The 19,590-nt window shown below is 56.1% G+C and overlaps 4 protein-coding genes across 4 annotated transcripts; 3 read left to right on the forward strand and 1 right to left on the reverse strand.

Moving 5' to 3' along the window:
* Positions 1 to 10,158: 10,158 nt before the first annotated feature.
* On the forward strand, positions 10,159 to 11,813 carry GGS23DRAFT_616568 (uncharacterized protein; the record flags this gene model as incomplete). Its single annotated transcript, XM_051520796.1, has 3 exons — positions 10,159 to 10,836; positions 10,896 to 11,213; positions 11,269 to 11,813. The coding sequence occupies 3 exons, from the start codon at positions 10,159 to 10,161 to the stop codon at positions 11,449 to 11,451; spliced, it is 1,179 nt and encodes a 392-aa protein (XP_051367863.1). The 3' UTR covers positions 11,452 to 11,813.
* A 1,528-nt stretch (positions 11,814 to 13,341) lies between these two features.
* On the forward strand, positions 13,342 to 14,063 carry GGS23DRAFT_339758 (uncharacterized protein). Its single transcript, XM_051513022.1, has one exon. It carries the CDS (start codon positions 13,440 to 13,442, stop codon positions 13,881 to 13,883), a length of 444 nt encoding a protein of 147 aa, XP_051367864.1. The 5' UTR covers positions 13,342 to 13,439; the 3' UTR covers positions 13,884 to 14,063.
* Positions 14,064 to 15,157: 1,094 nt separating this feature from the next.
* GGS23DRAFT_587180 (uncharacterized protein) lies at positions 15,158 to 16,353 on the reverse strand. The gene has a single exon (XM_051517473.1). The coding sequence runs from the start codon at positions 15,759 to 15,761 to the stop codon at positions 15,474 to 15,476; it is 288 nt and encodes a 95-aa protein (XP_051367865.1). The 5' UTR covers positions 15,762 to 16,353; the 3' UTR covers positions 15,158 to 15,473.
* Positions 16,354 to 18,418: 2,065 nt separating this feature from the next.
* On the forward strand, positions 18,419 to 18,975 carry GGS23DRAFT_339771 (uncharacterized protein). Its single transcript, XM_051513023.1, has one exon. It carries the CDS (start codon positions 18,456 to 18,458, stop codon positions 18,750 to 18,752), a length of 297 nt encoding a protein of 98 aa, XP_051367866.1. The 5' UTR covers positions 18,419 to 18,455; the 3' UTR covers positions 18,753 to 18,975.
* The last annotated feature ends 615 nt before the right edge of the window (positions 18,976 to 19,590 follow it).

A 19,590-nucleotide genomic window follows, 5' to 3' on the forward strand; every position in this document is an offset into this window, starting at 1 on the left:
CAACTCGAATGATTCAGATGCACGACCCGACCGGGGAGGGAAGATGGTCGTGGATAGGAGATCTGGGTGCGAGACGAGAGGTACCTGTGGACTCGCGAGGGGGCCGCCTCGTTTCCCCCTGACGATATACGTACCAACTTCTCTCTCTCCCACACGCTCGATGGGCTCTTTTTCGCATACCAGCAAATCCCGGGGCTGCCGCAAGCGGTTGGAGCAAACCCCGAACAACTCAGCCTTGAGCCACTTATATTATCAGCCCTAGCTGTTATTTCGATGGCACAATGCAGCATTGCGTTCGCCGACCCCATATGCGCAGAGCGGGTGGTTCGCCGACATACCCGCACCTGTTCCGCGGGAAGATGCCTCTGGCAGCGATGCACCCGCCAGCCCGTTCCGGAGAGATGAGCCTCAGACAGACCGAGCAAGGTGACGAAACCTCGTCGAGGGGGGTCGCTCGACACTCCCGTCTCCAGCGACGCAACCTCACTTCCCGAGATAGACACTCTACCGCACCCAGGAGGCGGGCCTAAGCTGGGCGACGCATTAGCAACTTAAGTCCTGGCATCATCGGTGTCGAGAGGGGATCTCTAGGACTTCTTTCCACCAATTAGAAATCGGCCAATTGAGCTCCTCTTTTGGCATGGGTGATGAATTTCCCTGAGCGTGCGAACCGAGCGTTTCACGCTGGCGCCGGCGAACTCGCCTATAGTAGCATGTACACAACATGTATTTTGCCTGGTGGAGAGATGGCTAGCTGTTTCGACCGTTGTGCTGTCAGGCTGTCCGGGGCTGGCTGTCAAAGGCGAAAAAAAAAAACAAATAAGACGGGCTGATCCACAACAGGCTGGGTGGGATGTCTGAACCGGCGATCCTAGCCTACTTGGCGATACTAGACCCTCGTGTAAATCCTAGCTAGAGCTGCACACACTGAACATTGTAGCAGGTCCGATTCTTTTAGGCCTTTAGCGGGGAGACCTAAGTCTATGTGTGTTATTCGTTGGGCGCTTTTCTGTCTTCTAGAACCCACCCGTGTTGTCCACCTTGCTTTGAGGGTGCTACCCCTTGTTGCTCGTCGCAAATCAAAATCTAGTCGTCGATTTGACGATCTCGAATCTTGATTTCTGAATTTTCTTCTCCTTTCCTCCTGAGATTCGCGATGCGCAGGCTCTAACATCGTATCGCTCCCGTAGGGATGGATGGTATTGGTAGTTTGATAGTGTCCGGCGGAGTCCCACTGTTAGGTAGAGGGTCAACCTACCAGGTAACACCAAGTCGCAGAATTGCGTCCCCTGTATGGGACGAGAAATGAAATGCCGTCTCCATTAGCCCCCTCCGATTACACCGAAACCTCGTGTTGACGAGTTGAATATCACGGGCGCCAACAAAAAAAAACGAGGGGGTGAAGCAAACTCCCGCAGCATCATGACACGTATGACCGAGAAGTCGATCGATTCCCTAGGGTTCGTCTCCGCCTATCCCCTCGAGAACCGCCTGGTAGAACGAAGCAGGCAGATGGGACCCATCATCGTGATGTAAATCGGCGTGCAAGCTCGTGAGTGACCCCGAAATGAGCAATGCCGACATTATCTAGGTTCGTAGCTTGACGGAGTCTCGAATGGGCATGCAGAGCCGTTCTTTGGTGAAAAACTCGCGTAGGCAACCCCGAGGCCGTGTGAGCGAGAGTATATTGCGTGAAACCACCACACACTCTCTACCTAAATTGCGCCTAGCTTAGAGCGGTCGGAAATGGGTATCCGGTTGATTTGGTTGGTACGTCAAAAGCCACAGTCCTCTCATGCATCGGCTACGCGAGAATCGGAATCATGATGACCTACGACATAAGATTCGTCGTGGTAACACGTTCGCGGGATTGCTGCGAGGGGAAACCCGCTAACTAACAGACAGCAGCGTTGGCTGGCGGGTTTGCTTGCTAGATCGGACGATGCAGCTTGCCATCATCTAGTCGGTACCGGCAAGAGAAGCCACAGAGAGAAGACACAGCCAAGCGCAACGCTCTGGTCTTGTGCCGTACCATACCCGCAACCCGCGCGCACTGTGTGGTTATTGTTGTAGTGTGTAGTGGTAGTAGTAGTGGCGGCAGGATAGATCGTGAGACTGCCGGTGGAAGGGGGGTGGGGTTGAATACCTGGACTCACGATGGCACAACCTCCTCTCATTCCAAGGGATATTGATCCCGGGCCATCGAGTCTGGGACGTCCTTTGGGGATTTTTCTATCGTCTCGAGATCGGATTGGACGGGAGTGGCCGCGCGTGTACCACAACGCTGATCGTCGAACGAACTTGGATGTAAGATCTACTCATATGTAGTAGAGAGGCTGACAGCATATCGCAACCCCCAAGGGCGGAGCTAGTAACTTACCCCCGCCCCGCAACCGACTTTGGGCAGGCATTTGGACTGGAGATGCGTGCATGGCTTAGGGTGTGCCTCGAAGCCGCCTAAGTAAGGCCTCCTGGGTGTGCGAAACGGTGTGTACGTGCGCCGTCCTTGCGGCGATTGCGCTGTCTACCTACGCCCCTGTCTTTCCCATTGGCGGGACGGCATGCATGCCGGGCGCAGGTAATCGGCGACTCTGTAACGGGTTATAAAACGGGAGATGCTTCGGCTAGTTTTCCCGAGTGCGATCTCACGGCTTTTTCTCCTAGCGATACCGTAGTAGCGACCGCTATGTAGAAAGCCTCCGATGAGCCCGGCTCGGATTGCCAAGAGAGCTCCTAACGATAGCGGTCGCTAATCTATCGAAACAAACCAATCTGGATGCAAGATCTCCGAGGGAAATTTGGTCTAGCAGCATGGGGGCGCAGGCAATCTAGCCGAGAAGGAGGCCTGATCGATTGCACGCTAAGCCGCAGTCGAACGATTTGTCCACATGGTTCTCCAAATCTGACCAAAACGCCGGGATGCGATGGGAATCTAGGATTGGCCGGCCGGCGCCAACTGCTACTAAACACTCGCTGGTTGGGCTCGGACTTGTCCAGATCCACGCTTACACCTGCACGAGACATCTGCCCACCGCAACCTGTCCGGCTGTTGCGTGCAATGAAGGGCAATGCGTGGTATGGGGAATCGCACGTATTGCGTGGGGGTGACGTGAGACATCGCCGACATCGATGATGATTGCTGATGACGGTGATGGCCGGTCTCAGGCGGGATTACTACGCCCTTGTGCATGCATACACGCATACATATACCCAGGCATGTAGGTAGGTAGGTAGGTAGGTAGGTAGGTATGTATGTGTGCGCGAGCGGGCGCGTGAGAGTTGTCAGTTCTGGATGTGCGAGAGGGCGTGTGCGTGTGCGTGTGCGTGTGCGTTGCGTGCGTGTGTTGGCGAGTAGGGAGGATGGAGCGGGACATTATCGAAAACAGGGTGGGATCGAAGACGGGCGTACGAAGTAATAAAGAGGAAGATCGTATGGATACGTTAGGAAGAGGGTTGGAAGATCGAGGTCGAGTTGACGAGGTCATCTGTCATTAGGCGGGATACGAAGTGGAGGCAGCTGCTACGATAGCTCAGCCATTTGGCGCCGACCTGAGGTACCTAATCTAGGAGGAGATCTGTTAGGACGGCGGGTATCTTCGTTGCGTCAGGCGTATGTATGTATACACGGCTGCCGAATCGAAGGGGCTGGCCTGCAAGTCGTAAGCTCCCAGGCCGGAAGGGTTTCTACCACTCCCGCCCTACCTTCTTCCCTCCCTCGTCCCTCTTCCTCCTCTCTCTGCTTTTCTGCTTCGTTTCTTCTGCTTCTCTTCGCTGTCCAGAGCGTACCGTGGGATTCCTCTCCCCTAAGACGTGTCGCAGCCACGTAAATCTGGTTTCCGTCGAAGTTATACAGAGACAGGCTGAGAGTCGACACAAGACAAATGTGTTATTCTCCGATATGCCTGTCCCTGGCGGGAAGGTCTCACACGTGCCCCCAGAAACGTAGAACGCGGGAAAAAAAAAGGGAAAATGATAAGAAGGTGAGGGAGAGAGAAGAGGGAAGGGGGGAAAAGGGCAAGATTTAGCGGGTGCAACGGGTTGCGACCGCTGCGGCTGTTGCAACTCTACTCGCTGTAGACATGCGAGTGAGAAACCACGACTGCCTCAACTGATCATTGTTGAACTCATCCCCGCCTAGATTCTGTACTTGGATACCTTAGGTACCTCCTCTAGGGGGGTGACAATGCCTGAGGTTCTTGGATACAAGATACCCACCTACCTACCTACCTGCGAGATACTAACGTAGTTATGTGTGTCCAGCCTCCTAGTCTAGGCTATATCATATTATATCGTTTCCGCGCTTATCTAGCAGTAGCATCGCTTCCAGTGTTGTCTACTAAACTCGTACGTATTTGCGAGCATAGGTGCGATCCTCGCCTTGTGGGTCAGTTAGGAGCCCCAGGTTAGGAGGTAGGTAGGTAGGTAGGTACCTATGTCTTGTCTGGTTCCCACCTTGGTTGGAGGTAGATGGATTGGGTACCTACCTCTCAAGTACGATGTACGACCGGGAATACCTAGTAGTGCTGCTGTAATGGAATGCATCCAAGCTGTGATCAAGCTGTGATGCTCGGGTTGTCCTCTCTCCTCGCATCGCAACTACGGACGCAGGCCCGATGCTCAGTCTTGTCATATTAGGTAAGTACTTCACCGCATTAGATTAATTACCCTCCAAGTTGTTGTCTACAAATGGGCCATGTTACGTGTTGTGATCCGGCCCAGCGGCGGCGACGGCCTATGACTGTTCCCGCCCGCACGTCAGGGAGAGGGAGTGTTGTCCTGGGACTTCGGGGTTTAACCAACGCCTCAACTGGGTTTCTAGTCAGCTACCAACTTGCGAGACATTGCCGTCGAGGTAAAAGATGACGGGCGGTTATCATCTCCCGTCAGCACAAATCCCCCGAGATCTCTTCGCCAAAACGGTCTTCTAGAACGGTTCTAGCTGCTCTGGGAAGCGTATCCGATCAGGTGAGAAACGATGAACGGTACAACATAGTATTCACGCCGCGTCCTCCGGGCGGGGCGCAGACTAGATTTATCGAATTTGCGGACGACTACGTATTGCCTTTTTTTCTTTCCTTTTTCTTTTTTTAATCTCCCGTTGCGGAATTAGAAGTTAGGAGTGGTTCCACTACCGATGTGACCCGGGCTGCTTGCGGAGTTCTGATATATGAGTTCTGAGAATCCCACTCTTCCATGATTGGATGCGTAGGTAGACAGGCAGGTGAGCAGCAGGCAGTTATCACGAGTGTACGGTGACGAGGCCGGAATGATTATTGCCTCGACGAAGGCCTCCGGTACTCGACGTCAAGTCACTGGCAGGCAGGTAAGGGAAAACAAAAGTCAACATATGCTTAACCAGTGGCTTGGGACGATCTAGTGAGTTCATCTGTCCATAGCATCGACGCCCCTGCTAGAAAAAAAAAGGCGTTCGAGTCTGATCAGGTCGACAAGCCGGGTTGGGGCAGACTCGCGGGCTACATAGTTCCCAAGTTATTTCTATCGCCGCACTATACAGATCGCAAACACCTGATGCAAATTCAAGGGTCGGTCGCTGTTCTCACTGTTGCATCGACGGAGTGACGGGACGATCGAGAGTATCGATGCTTACGATGGTCTTTAAATAAAGGTCATCCGGCGATCACTCCGCTGAGAGAGGCAATAAGAATGGGAATAAAACAAAGACCGGCCAATTCTGGATAATAGGAGGGATTAAATACCAGGTGTCCAGGGCAGACGGGCGGAAAACACAAACATACCTAGGTGTATTTATGTACCTAGGTAGGCTGCAGAAGTCGCGCCTACCTCTAGGAGCCGCCGAGGGTTAGGTACCTACCTACCTATAGGGTTAGTGGGAGATCGGAGGCAGCGCCCTCTAACCTGCCTCCTAGATTAGGTACCGGTACCAGGGAGCAGCCCAGGTACCGAGATACCTACGTAGTCTACGTAGTTATACCTACAGATGGGTACGTGATGCGATGCAACAGTGATCCTTGCCCTAGGCTACTTGGATATCTCCTGCGCGCTACGACACAGGCACCTCATCGTCAGCCTGCATCTGGCCACGAAGTATAGGTACGCAGACACCCTGGGCCGGCAACATACAGCCGCCCTGGCCTGGTTCCTGTCAACCCAGGGTTAGGCACCTACGACTCCCATCAGACGAGGGAAGAGGTACCCGGGTACATCCCGGAGAAGGCAGATTTGGACGGGCGGGCTGCATGGGGTGGAGTGGATCGCTACAGGTAGGTACGTGGTACCTAGGCACGGTATTCAGGGATAGGCACCCTTAGGACGTGCGGCCCAAAGACGCTTCTCCACGGCCCCACCTCTTTTCAATGAGATCCATCTGCATCCACCAGCGGACCCTCCTATGCAATCTAAGCTGCGTACCTCGGTACGTGTGTCCCACTCTGCACTGTACATAAGGCACCTAGCCCATGGGCTGCCCGCCCGGACTGGTTACATTGCCCGCATCCGGTTAGTGCGGGTCGGCACGTCGGTATACTGTACACCCACGCCCGCCTGCGTCTCGCCCATCCGTGCGATGTACTATATACACGTATCTGTACCGAAGATACTGGGTACCTCCCTCTCCCTCCTCCTCCTCCTCCCCCCTGGGACAATGGATCCACCCGCGCGTGGACCCATGCAGCACACATGCTCGCCATGTTCTCTTCCTGTCTCTTGTCACCCTGCTCTGCTTCTCTCCTCTCGTAACCTCGAACCCCAATCCATCCGGTCCCATTTTCACCCCGGTCGCTGAAATCTCACGGCGCCAAAGCAGCAATGATGTTCGCCTGCCGCCCCATATGAGACCTGGCACTTCTGCTGATAGGATACCCGCAGATTTGCTCGCCGCCGCGCCCAAGGACGAGAGCGTAGGTACGTTGCCCGTTCGGCCTGGGCCTCTGCGAATACATACACCCACCGATCCGTGCCTACGTGTGCCTGTCTACATCACATACAACGACACATACAGGCCTACATACGATCCCATCCTCCCGGCCAGACCGGCCAACCAGCTCGCAGATATCTGGCTTACCTACATGCCTTTTCGTCTATGTACTAGCCCAGCCCTAGTGGCCCTGGGTCGGTGCGTCTACATACCTAGGGGAACCCGATGTTTTCAGGAGGACACCAGTCAACAGAAGCGACACCAGCCGTGCGCCGTCTCTGTCCGCGGATAATCCCTCTGTCCTCTCTGTCGCCTTGGGTAGGGATTGGGGAAGGGGAGGGAAGGGGGGCGAGTCCGTCCGCCTGGCCGCCCATCGGTCAGTCATCCGCCATCTGGATCGCGGATTGCGGACTGGGGATTGGAGCCGAGAGATCGTCAAATCGAGGACGATGTTCTTCGAGCGCACCGAATGGTACCCTCAACCCTCCCCCCCAATCAGGAACTCCCGGTATGCGGGACCCCTTCCCACCCACCCCTCCCCATTCCCCCGGTCACCCTACCGCCATCTCATCTTCGATCTGAGCTGCCAAAGGGTTGGCAACGATGCTAGTCGATGGGGTCTATCGCCACCCAGGGCCTGTAACTCTCACCGTCTACTATGTAACAGCCCTGGATCCCCAAAAAGTGGTGCCACCTTATTTCGCTGTGAGGATAATGGCGTGACCTGACAGGTTTCGGAGACTCGTCATTCCCTCTACAAAGTTAGTGCGAGGTATGGCTGCTGTACCGTACCCAAGTCTTGGGCATCGGGAGCGATCCGTTCGCGCTCAGATTCGCCCAGAAGTCCCATGCGACTGGGGCTAACTAACTGGTACTATACATACATACATGTACGCCTGAGAAACAAAAGAGATCGTCATCTCACTACTCCCAGGCGATCATACCCGGCTGTCCTCATCACCGTCGTGGACCTTGCTCGCAGTCGTGCAGGGTAGCGCCGTCCTGCCTCTCTCTCTCTCTCTCTCTCTCTCTCTTTCTTCTCCTTCTCTCCCTCCCCTCCCCCCCTCTCTTTCTTCTGCCCTGTTAGCATCTACCAACTCGCCAAAAGTAGCGATGATCATGTTTGCCCAGTGGACGTTGCAGGCGTGCGACGGCTGAGGGAAGGGGGCCCTGCCAGGCTGGCTGGACAAAAAGCCCCGGACATGACGATGACGATAGTGACAGCGATGCTGTCCCTGCTGCCGCCGCCGCCACTGCCACTACAACGACTATGTACTCTTACTACTTCTCAACGAGAGGGTGGGGAGGGCATGGCGGGACAGGGCAAAGGTAGTGCGTGCACCAATCGCGGGCAAATCTCTCTGCGCTCGCTGTCCTCTTCTCGCGCTCCCCAGGATTCTGTCACGACCGTGGACGGAGACCGCTGTACCAACTGACTGGCTGCGAACCCTGCCTTGTGAGATTCGCACCCTTGTCCTGATTCCTTTTCGTCCCCCGTTTCCCCCACCTCGAGTGACCCAGGTTAAAGTCTCCGTACCGTAGTCACTGTACATGCTGCATGGTAATGTACGGTACTGCTGTAGATACATGCGATAAATTGGTGGACAAGGGTGCCCGTTCCCTATGTACAGGTCCCTTCTTGGGGCATATTTGCCCATTCACGAAGCACTGCAAATCGCTAGACCGCGCTATGTATGGTACATCATACCATCATAGCCATGAAATTAGGAAGGGAAAAAAAAAGATACAGGCCTGTATCGGTCCTGGTCCCATCAATCTGCTGTGCTTGTTTTCCATAACCTCTTAATACAATGCATCGCCCGCGTTTTCGTCACTGTGCTTCTGGGTCTTCTTTTTTTTCTTTCTTTCTTCTCTCTCTCTCTTTTCTTCCTCTCCCCTTTCCTCATCTAGTCCATCTAAGCGTCACGAGGTCCCGAAGGTTGACCCCCCAGCATATCTACGATCAAATATCTTGGTTCGTCCGCGCTCTATTCCGGCCCACGATTTTGGTTGAGATCCTACCGACCTACATACATACATATATACACTTATACCATACCCATACATACATATACATCCATCCAACCCATCCCACCTCTCTACCCATCTTCCCGTCCCTCCGTCCATATACACGTTACCTATTCTCGTCTGCGTAGCGCGGCGCTTTCGGACGTGCTGCCAGCTCACTCGACGATTTCCCGTCACCTGACGCGAAAAGATACCTCGTCGCTTACCGTTGGCGATTCGGGACGGTCCATAAGTTCCCAGCCAGACTTGACAACGACACGCACATACCCGTGGGCCGAGAGCCAAATTCTAACCTTCGGAGTTCGCTCTTCGGACCATATCGTAGACCCACTTGTAGTGGCTACGTCAAAAAAAGGTGAGAATGCTAAGAATGTCGTGAAAGGGAAGAGAAGAGGAGAAGAACGGAACAAGAAGAAAAAAAGAAAAGAGAACACAACCCAACCAACCCCCCCCCCCCCTCCCCATGCCGCTACTCATCGTGGTAGTTCGGTCCGGTCCTGTCTGTATATACAACATACGAGGAGTCCCCTCCCGTCCTCAAGGCCGTCCAGGAGCAGACACACACGAAGCTTCTGCACCGCCGTTCCTACCAATCCCTTTCCCGTCTTGCTGCGTTGCGTGCTTCTGAAGTTTTCTAATCAATTCGGGTCCCAAGATACAGTTTCGACATCCTGACGCCACTCGTGCGTGTGCCGGTCAATAGACGGGACCTTTCTCTGGCCCGAGTCCGTGGGTTCTATGTCACCTTCAGTCTGAAGGTCCTCTCGTCCTCGCAGTTTTGTGGCACCAACAGAAAGCTGCCCCGAGTCGACTCTTCTCCCTCCACCCCTTTCACCTTTCTCCCATCTCCGTAAGGCGCGCAGCGCCGAAGACCTCCAACAACGCCGGCTTTTTTTCTTATATCGGCTACGATCGATCTAGCAAACAACGAGGGGAACCAACGACATCTCCGATGCGTGGGCAGTTCTAAGCTGATCGGTTGGAGAGATTGGTATCGCGACTGGCAGTAGTCCCGCTATGGAAGCGGGTGAATCTGGCACTAGGCAAAGGTCCGTTTCTTAAGTCGAGCTGCTAAGCTCCATAGCGCGTCTGGCAGAAAAAAAAAACCGTCTTTTGGAGCCAAAGTTGATCAGTATACCTTCTTTCGTAGTGGTTTCACCTCCGCTAGCAAGCTTGATACCTACAGCCAGCGTCTTCCGGAACCCACAAGGCGACTTGCACGCGAAGCGCCGACCATGGCCGCCACATCTCTGATAAACCCGGCTCCCGTATATCACCCTCACAAACCGCCGTTTCCTCCCGCCTACCACCAGCCGCCGTCGGCCATGCCCGGCATGATCTCGCCCGGGGAGAGCAGGAGAACATCTAATGAATCAGAACCCTCCCAGCGGCAGTCCCTCCCCTCCATATCAGAAGTGTTCTCGGGCGCTAAGCCGAGCCATTACTCGCCAACCACCCCTACGGCGTTGGCCGGTTCCCACAGCCTCCCTCATCCCTTTAGCTCTTCGGCGCCGCCCAGGTCGGAACCGCCGCCCGAGCCGCGACCAGCGCCGCCTTCGCACGAAGACAAATTCTTTCGTTACCCTCCGCGGCCGGACGTTGGTCCACCGCCGGGCCCGCCCAATTCTGTGTACGCATTCCCGGAGCAGCGCGACCCTACGAAACCTCTAGAGGCTGCGCCCAACAGCGGTCACGCAAACCCTCCGCCCCAGATCCCGTATCCGCCAGGCCAGTACCCGCTGCCCCCGGCACCCATCTCGCCACACCACCTGGGTCCTTCGCTGCCTCCCTACGACCAGCCTCGTCCACCGCTTCACAGCGACGAAGATTATGGGATGCATAGGAGTCGCTTCGATAACACGGCTCTAAATCAACACTTTGAGTCGTGGGGCTACCAGGATACTCTCCGCAAGGTTTGCCCCCCCTCCCCTACTGTCCGGCGCGACGCTCTCCCGACTAACATATCCAGCAGTTGTCGTGGACTTCGAGGACGATCTGCAACTTTGCAGAGGCGTACGGCAAGATTGCGATGGAGCAGCACGGCGGACAGCCGATCCCGGAACGGCTGCCTAGCGAGTCCGAGGTCTCGAGCATGCTCGGCAACGTAGAATACGCCAAGCACGCGCTGGAGAACCTCCGAGAATTAGTGCAGCGGAGTATCGCAACCGAGAAGGCCCGGGAAGGCGGGCGCGCCAAGGGCCCCTACGACGGAGATGACGATATCAGCATGTACGGCGAAGGTATGAACAAGCCGTACGGCCTTGCGCCGGAAATCAAGAAGCGGCGAGGGGTAAGTCATCCATCAAAACGCACGGTGATCATACAGAGCCACTCACCGCTCGTAGCGCGCCGCACCCCCTGGTCGATGTCATAGTTGCAACAGGATCGATACCCCAGAGTGGCGACGAGGGCCGGATGGCGCGAGGACCCTGTGCAACGCATGCGGGCTTCACTACGCCAAGCTGGAGAGGAAACGACAGATGGAGCAGCGCTCTATCCGACCGAAGACTGTGGAGGAGCGAGTCTGAGATGTCCGATATCCGACAGATCAATCTTCCCGCTTACGTTACAGGGCGACACGCATGAGAACGAGCCGCCAGCCAGTTCCTAGAGACCTTTGCAAGCTCGGACTGGGTGGTGGCACGACTTCCGATCGACAGCATCGGCCAGTCGATATTCGAGCGAAGCCAAACCCATATCCTACTGACCTTCGACAACTCCATACCTACAACTAACATCTCTCCCTCTCACCCTTTTCGACATATATACTACCTATAAATACATATATATATACACTTCTACGTTAATTATATACCCAATCTGGATTCTACCTTTTTTTTTTTCCCCCGCCATCCGGTCTCGTCCTCTACTTCGTTAGCTTTCGTTGTATATACCCCCCTCACCTGGGAAAAAGGATTCGGCAGGTCACGTCTTGGCATCGTTCGGCGTCTGGCTCCCCTCACTACGTTTGAATTTTTATTTGTCGTGGTACGCTTTCTGATACTGCTTCCTGGTTCGATTAACGGGATCCTGGTGAAAAGTGCTACGTGCTAGCTAGGAGTCGCATATAGGAGTTGAGCTTGGGTCGTTCTAAGGGGATTGGTACGAGAGCAGCAGTGTAGGAGATAGAACGAGCCCGAGGCGCGGACGTACGCATGGTATGGGTCCGCGGGAGGAAAACAAGAAAAGCGGGAGATTTGAGCGCACAATTTTTGGTGGTGATAGAGAGGGACGGGGTTCGAAGGGATTCATCATTCCACCCCGGCGATGACGACGCAAGTCCATTTTTGTCAGTCTTAGCACTGGTAGATAAGCATACAACCATTACCCAAAAACGCTTATTTTACCGGGTTAGACCTGCTTAAAAAATAAAATATCGAAAGAAAATAGTTTACGATATCGTTAGTTACTGAAGAAGGCGATGTCGGGAGGAGGAGGGGAGGAGGGATTCGTTAGGAGAGTGATTGGCCAACAGGGCTTGACCGGGGCAATATCAGACAAGCGACAAGTGAGCGATCGCTGCTGATCGAGACCCAAATTACAGAATAATCTTCTTCCCTTACGGGACCTCTTAGTACTTCTGGCCGGGGTCCTCCAGCTCCCTGCTGCTCCCTGCCATCCCTTTCCTCTCCCTGCGATTGGCGTCCACAGGAGATAGGTAGACGGGCGAGATAAGAGGTAAGAGGTTAAGAGAGGCAGTCAGCCACCTACACGGTTCACGGCCAAACGTGATGGTATATGGCTATCCGCTTGAAACGAACAGCGCATGCGGTTTCACCACGATGGAAACCCGCGTGCGACCATGGCATCCACAAACACGGCGGCTTGTCAGGAAGCGCATAGAGGAGATATCGCTGGTCTCGTACGCCCTTCGGCAGCCTTCATTTATCGTCGTTGACATTATTGCTTGGCTCGCCTAGAGACTCCCCCCCGTATCTTCCCGCTGCCCGTAGTAACACGACGCGGGGTGGGAAAAGAGGCCTCACCTATGTCCTTACTCGTACCATAGGACCAATGGTAGTAATGATCGGTTCGAGATAAGGATACCAGCTCGACATCCGTTCCCGGTCTCCTGTCTTTCTGTCTCTCTGTCTTTTCGCCTTCCCATCTTCTCCTTCCGGATGCCTTCCCCTGTTCCAGCTCTGCCTCTCTTCCTCCTCCCCATTTTTAACCCTAGAGGGAGACGAAAAGGGTACCTAGACAGACGGTGGGGCAGGAGAGAGATGTGGGCGGATGCGCTGTGCGTCCCTAACGCAGCGCGACGGCACAGGCCCGTGCCGCCGCTCTCGAGCCTAAAAGGACGTGCTCATATGACTTCTTCTCCAAGAAGGCGGAGAGAGCACGGGGGATGGGCGAGAAGAGAGCAGAGCCGGGTCAGGTTTTCGCGTGGGTGTATCAGAGGCTAGCTAGTACGGACACGTCGGCACGTAGGTATGCCAGTATACATTCATGGGCAGGGGGCGGGGGGCTCAAGGTCGTATCGAGTGTATTCTATTCGGATGAGGCGCTCTGGACGATGATGGCAGGGTGCAGTTCCTTTCTGCTGCCGTCTCCTCTCCTCGGCTTGCCCTCGACTCCCCTCCCCCGGCCGACGTCCCCAACACCTACTACATGCTTACACACACCCTCTTCCACGTCTATGCTTACACTCGCACTCACTCTCACACACACACAAGCACCCACGCGGCGGCCTTCTCTGCCGCTCTCCCTCTCCACAGACCAGAAATGCTGTGCGATGCGACATGTCAGATTGATGACATGCCAACCTCGATTTGACGAAAAGGGCAAGAAAAGAGAGGACAACAAAAACTTGCCTCGAACCCCTTTCCTCCCCCCCTCCCTCCTAGGACCTGCTGCTCTCTCTCCCACCCCGATGCCGCATATGGCGCCCCAGGGTCGGAAAGTACATCACATGTGTGTAGTATGTGTCTATGCACGCGCGCACATTACTTACTACTAGTTTTACGTGATTCTACCTACCTATATTCCAAACCATGCCGTGCCGTGTCATGCCGCCTACGCGTACTCTCCCTCCCCGGACTCTTACTCTCGACATGGCGGACCTGCGGCACGTGTGCTTACCTGCCTACCTGCCTGCCCACCAACCCAGAGTGCAGGCCGCGCGCGACGCATCCCATCGTGTCCCCCACCCCCGGGAAGCGCGGGAGCCTCTGTTCTCACTTCTCGAGCTCGTCCCGTTTGGTCGCTGGTTTGGTTGGGCGTACGTAGTAGCAGGGAACCGCGCCGTGCCTCACCTCACTGCCCACTAAGTAAACAACTAACCTACCTATCTACTTGCCTGCTTCCCTCCCTACCTCCTATGATCGTGACGGGTATCGGGTACGTTGCAGCAGCAGCAGCAGCAGCAGCAGCAGCAACAGAAGGGATCCGACGTGGACAGGTCGGCGAGGTTGGGCGTAGCAGGTGGACAGGCAGACAGGCAGGTAGGTTGCAAGCGAGCGGACAGCTAACCTCGATCAGCAGAGATCGGCTCGTGGGATCCAAGGTTGGGCAAGGTTGCGAGACACCTTTTCTTCCTGAGACCCTGAATCTTTCAACCTAACCTCCATACAGAATGCGGATCGGATCCCTCCCTCCTCTGCACACCACGATATGTACTTCTTTCTTTTCTCGCGTTCTTCCTGTTCATTTCCCTTTTCACTACCCCGGTCTTCCCGCCCATCCGGGTCCTCCCCTGCCTCTCTCGTCTAGAGTACGATGTCGAGTAGGTAGATAAGCGTGTAGGTGTGAGTTATTCGTAGTGCATGCCCGGTTTCCCCCCGTCTGCCCTCTCCCTCCCTCCCTGGCTCGCTTCTCGCGGCCCCCCTCGGCGGATGATGTGCCTGCGCGCGCGCGTGTGGCTGGCACGAACCGCGGGCCCCGAGGCCGAACGCACCAATTGCATGCCCACACGCGTTGGGCGACGGCGATGATGGAGGGACGGGAATCTTGTACCCTGGTGCGAGATCATCGTGCCCGCTCGCTGGTAGCTGGGCTAGCGAAGCCCAGTTCTCTCTTACTCAGGCACAAGTGCTTCGTTGCGACCCTACACTAGGCCGTACCCTCCACACATCCAACACGGGCATATACTCGTTCGTCCTTCTCTTGTTCGCTTCCCGCTGAAGGCCTCTCTTTAGATTCCCCTCCCCCTCCAATCCCCCTCCCCTGCCGTGGCGACTGCGCGTCGCGAGGCGTCCTGCAGGTTGCGCATATATATACGTATGTATGTAATGTATGCAATGTAGGTAGGTGGGTAGATATAGGTATATATGTAGGCAGGCAGGCAGGCAGGCAGGTAGAGAGACGTAAGTAGATGATATATAGACATGCATACGAATTATATAGGAACATGCGCCGAGTGACATTCAGATCCCAACCGGTCCACCAACCAGGCCGCGTCTGAAAGCTCGCGACGCCATTTGCACGACCCTCGCCCTTCACAGAACGGCCCAAGCCAGCGGGAAGAAGAAAAAGCCCGTCGAGTCTTTTTTCGGTTTCTTCCCCCCCCCCCCTTTTTCCCATTCGACCCCGGCCCCCCACCTCCCTCCGCCTACGTTGGGCGTCTGCCTACCCGGCAGCAAGCCGACCTACAGGACTGGGGAACGAGAACGCGAGTCTCGGCCTCCCTCACACCGCCGTAGGAAGTCCGTGGGCGGTCGAAGCCATGGGGCGCCGGGTGATAATCAAGCATTAGGCGTGGTGGGCCAAGCAGGGCTCGAGAATCCTGCAGGTGAGGGATAAGATTACCTAGGGGATGGGAGAAGAAGGGGGGCATCGGGAATAAGAGACCGACGAAGCAGAAAAAAAAGAAAGGAGAAAACAAGACCGGATATTTCATTCATGCTCGATTGAAATGAGAAATGATCCGCGGTTTTCAGCTGCTGCTGCGGCGGCGGCTGCGACGGCGGCGGCGCCCTATACGTAGGTAGTATGTGTGTGCGTATAGCCCAGAATGTGTAGGCCTGCACTATATTATAGGTAATACCTACATAGGTTTACAGGCAGGTCGCGGCGCCCGAGGCTCATATATATCTCACAACACGTCCAAGTCAAGGACCGACAGGGCGTTTCTCATGCGGGCTATTAATAACAGGTACCATCCATAATCCCATATATATCTACTAATATATGCCAGGTATAGGCATATAGGTATATACCTATGTAGACCTACACCACCAATCCCACCACATCTGGGTCCCTGGCCTCCCCCCCGCCCCGGCCTACCTCGCCCCCCTTATACATCCACATCTACTTAGATATATGCAAACAGAGATAGACGTCAACGTAGGCGTCGATATAGACTGGATCTCGCGGCCGGATCTGGCCGGACTCAGCAGCTACCTACGTAGGGAGGCGAGGCAGGCAAATGATAGCTAGGCACGATACGAAACACGATTCGAGATTGCCCTCCCTCCCTCCCTCTCACAGACGCCGGCAGCGCGCGCGCGCACGCGCAGCCTACTTCCGTGCCGACGCCGCACGTCACATCATCGTATACGCGGTGGCGCTGGCGCTGGCGCGAAGTCCTGCGACGCCGGCGCCGGCTGCGCGCCCGGGACCAGATCGCCAGGCAGCAGAGAGCGGGCGGGCGGGCGGGCGGCCCAGGCTGTCACGCCCCAGGCCAGGCCAGCCCACTCGCCGCCACGCGCGCGCGCGCCCCCTTTCCCCCTTTCCCCCTTCCGCTCTGCCGGCCCCGTCCGCGTGTGCCCCGTACGTACATCCGCGACGCATGGGGGAGCTGGATAGCTGCGTATACAATAGGCAGGCGCAGCGATGTATGCACGCGCGCGCGCGCGCGCGTTCCGGCTGATTGCATTTCCCGCGTTCGCTCGCCCGCAGAGGGCCTCTGGGTGGCGGTCCGGGTTGCGGGAGCGCGAACAGGAGGAGGAGGAGCCGAGAGGGAGGGAGGGAGGGGTCGATGGGGAGAGGCCCGTAGAACGTAGCTGGCCGGGCCCGGGGAGACAAGGGGGGGCGCAGATGAGAAGGGCGGCGCTACAGGAGCCAGGCGCCTCCGTCCGTCCGTCGCTCCTCAACTGATATGCATACCTGCCTACCTACACGCACCTATCTTTATCCTACGCAGCAGGCGTGTTATCCCGTTCCGCGCTGCGCCGTGGCACGAAAGTGTATCACCGACGAAGAGGAGGAGAGAGGGGGGGGAGTGAATACATAACTGCGCAAGGAAGAGAAGAGGTGTAAGGATGTAGGTAAGGGGCGCAGCGCGGGCTTGGGAGAATAAAAAAAAATCCAACCCAGTTCGCCTCCATGCAGCTAGGCGGGATCTGCATACGAACGCCCTCCCCCTCCCCCCTGTATGTACGCAGGCCGACAGATCTCGCTCACAGGCAAGTATGCGACGTAGCTCGAGCTAACCTGGCCAGCCAGCCCGGCACGCCGGTGGAGGCGGAGGGCGTATGTGGCTGTTATCTAACTACCTGCCTCGACATAATACCTACCTAGAGCGCCTAGGTAGCCACCCACGCAAGCAACCTGGCCTAGGAAACGATGTAGGTAGGCGGGAGAGGGAGGGCGAGCGAGACACAGCCAGCCCGCCAGCAACGAGGCCACGCCGGCTTCGCGTCCGTCGCTTTGCTTCGATACCTGCCTGCCTGCCTGCCTCGCCTACGCGATCTTAGATACCTACAATGCACGGCATGTGTTCACGTCCCACACACACCTCCGTTTTCCCAGCGCACGCGGGCGCGTACGCGTACGCGGGCACTGTACACAGGAGACACAACCCCCCCTCTACCTACCTACACCTACCTAGGTACCTACCTACCTCTTATATGAAAGAATCCCGTACCACCACCCTCCGCCTCTCGCCCGTCCTCTACCCGGCGGCCTCCCTCCCTCCCTCCCTCCCTCTCTCTCCTTGCCGCTGCGCTCCTACCACAGGTTCGTGGCAGACGGGACGGCACGGCACGGCACGGCTCGGGTGCGTGCGCGCGCGGGGGGGAGAGGGGGGGAACGTGCTACGCGCGGCCGCACCCGCCCAGCGAATCGCGTCGAGGACCACGGGTGTGTTAGAGACCTACCTACCTAAGATAGGGTGGGTAGGAAGGGGGTGTGATGCGGGCAGCGCAGAGGGCGGCGGCGGAGGCGAAGCTAGGGGACGCGTTGCCTGGCCGAGAAGGAGAGAGAGAGAGAGAGAGCAGGCAAGGGAGGCCAGACAGACAGACAGACAGGCAGACAGGCGGGCTGGTCGACAGTGACTGGCCGTCGGCAAGCCGCATGCGCGCCCCCCCCCTTTCCGGCCGCGCCACCGCTGGCTCCCGCGACCGGCCGCCGAGGCCCCCAAGGCGCGCTCGCCGGCTCGTCCCCGTCCCGCTTGGGAAGAGGGGGGAAAGGGGGGTGGACTGGCCTGGCCGTGGCCGCGAGATGCCGGCACCGGCCGTGCGGCTGCTGCACGGAGGTGCGGTGTCGTAGGTGGGTAGATAGGAACCTAGGTAGGTAGGTAGGCCAGGGATGTAGCAACGTAAGGACGGGAGAAAGCAAGACAGACAGACAGACCGACAGAAGCGGGCGCTACATGCACACTTTCCGATTCGCCGGTTTCCTCTCTGCTCTCCCTGTTTCCCTCTTCCCTTTTCCCTACTTTTTCTTTTTCTTTTCCGTGTCAAGCAGGACTCTTCCCCCCGTCCCTCCCCCAATTCTAGATACGTATGTGGCTTGCATCTCCCACATGCCTACATGCGAGACATCTCTTTTTCGGGGGGTGTCTTGGGTGAGGTATTACCTAGGTACTTACGTAGCAGAGGCAGCAGCAGCAGCAGCAGCAGCGTCGTCCGGGGTCTCAACACGTAATTCGTACCTAATAACAGGATAGGCCATGCGTAGGTACGTAGGTGGTATACCATGGATGCAGATGGCCAGATGGCCGGTACCGAGACCGAGAAAGCATTGTGGGTATGGATCCTGGAGCGGGTTTAGGGGGAGCTGGGATGTTTCGATGCGTTAGGGTTGTAGCGAACTCCGTCTCGGGTCAGGAAGCTAATCTCCCCATCCCCTTTTCTTTTCTTTTCTTTTCTTTTCCCCTCTCTTCTTTCTTCCTTTATTCCTCTTGACGTAGGTATCGGTGCATGGAAATAGTACGGGCCCGTTGTGTTATATAGGTAATATGTGTACCCTATAAAGGGCGGTTAGCAGCGAAGAGAGAAAGAGAGAAAGAGGGCCAAGTCGGTGAGTTAGTTGGCTGTCCCTTTCTCTGTCTCTCTGTCTCTCTCTGTCTCTATTCTCTCGATTAGGCGGAGACCGTTTCGGAGATTTTAGGATCGGGGTGCATGCCGGGTCGGGCATAATAGTAACGGGCTAAAGCCGTCGATCTCGAGAGGAAGAAAAGCATCATGTCTTCTTGCTTTTGCTTCTTAGCTACTGTATGGCCTGTCAGTTGACATGACGAGAACCCGGTTTCCTCTACCCCCCCCCCTCCCCCCTACCTTTTTTTTTCTTTTCCTTTTCTAACTCTTGTTGGGATATTCCCGCGACGATCTCGCCTATAGCGTTGTGTATCTTTTGGAGCGTTTCTTAGATTACTTGGTTACATAGCGCGTGTGCTGCGTGGAGATAGCCGAGTTCGCCTGGGATCTGATATTATTCTTCTACCTGTCTTACCTGTCTCGCCTGCTCATATCCACCGCTCCGTCGCCACCAGCCCTTTTTTTGCT

Source organism: Durotheca rogersii (assembly GCF_024521655.1).
Source record: "Durotheca rogersii strain YMJ 92031201 chromosome Unknown GGS23scaffold_36, whole genome shotgun sequence".
NCBI lineage: Eukaryota > Fungi > Ascomycota > Sordariomycetes > Xylariales > Xylariaceae > Durotheca > Durotheca rogersii.

Bases quoted from the DNA above. Each gene is read 5' to 3' on its own strand.
- GGS23DRAFT_339758 (XM_051513022.1), top strand. From the start codon at position 13,440: ATGATGGCAGGGTGCAGTTCCTTTCTGCTGCCGTCTCCTCTCCTCGGC.
- GGS23DRAFT_587180 (XM_051517473.1), bottom strand. From the start codon at position 15,761: ATGAAATATCCGGTCTTGTTTTCTCCTTTCTTTTTTTTCTGCTTCGTC.
- GGS23DRAFT_339771 (XM_051513023.1), top strand. From the start codon at position 18,456: ATGCACACTTTCCGATTCGCCGGTTTCCTCTCTGCTCTCCCTGTTTCC.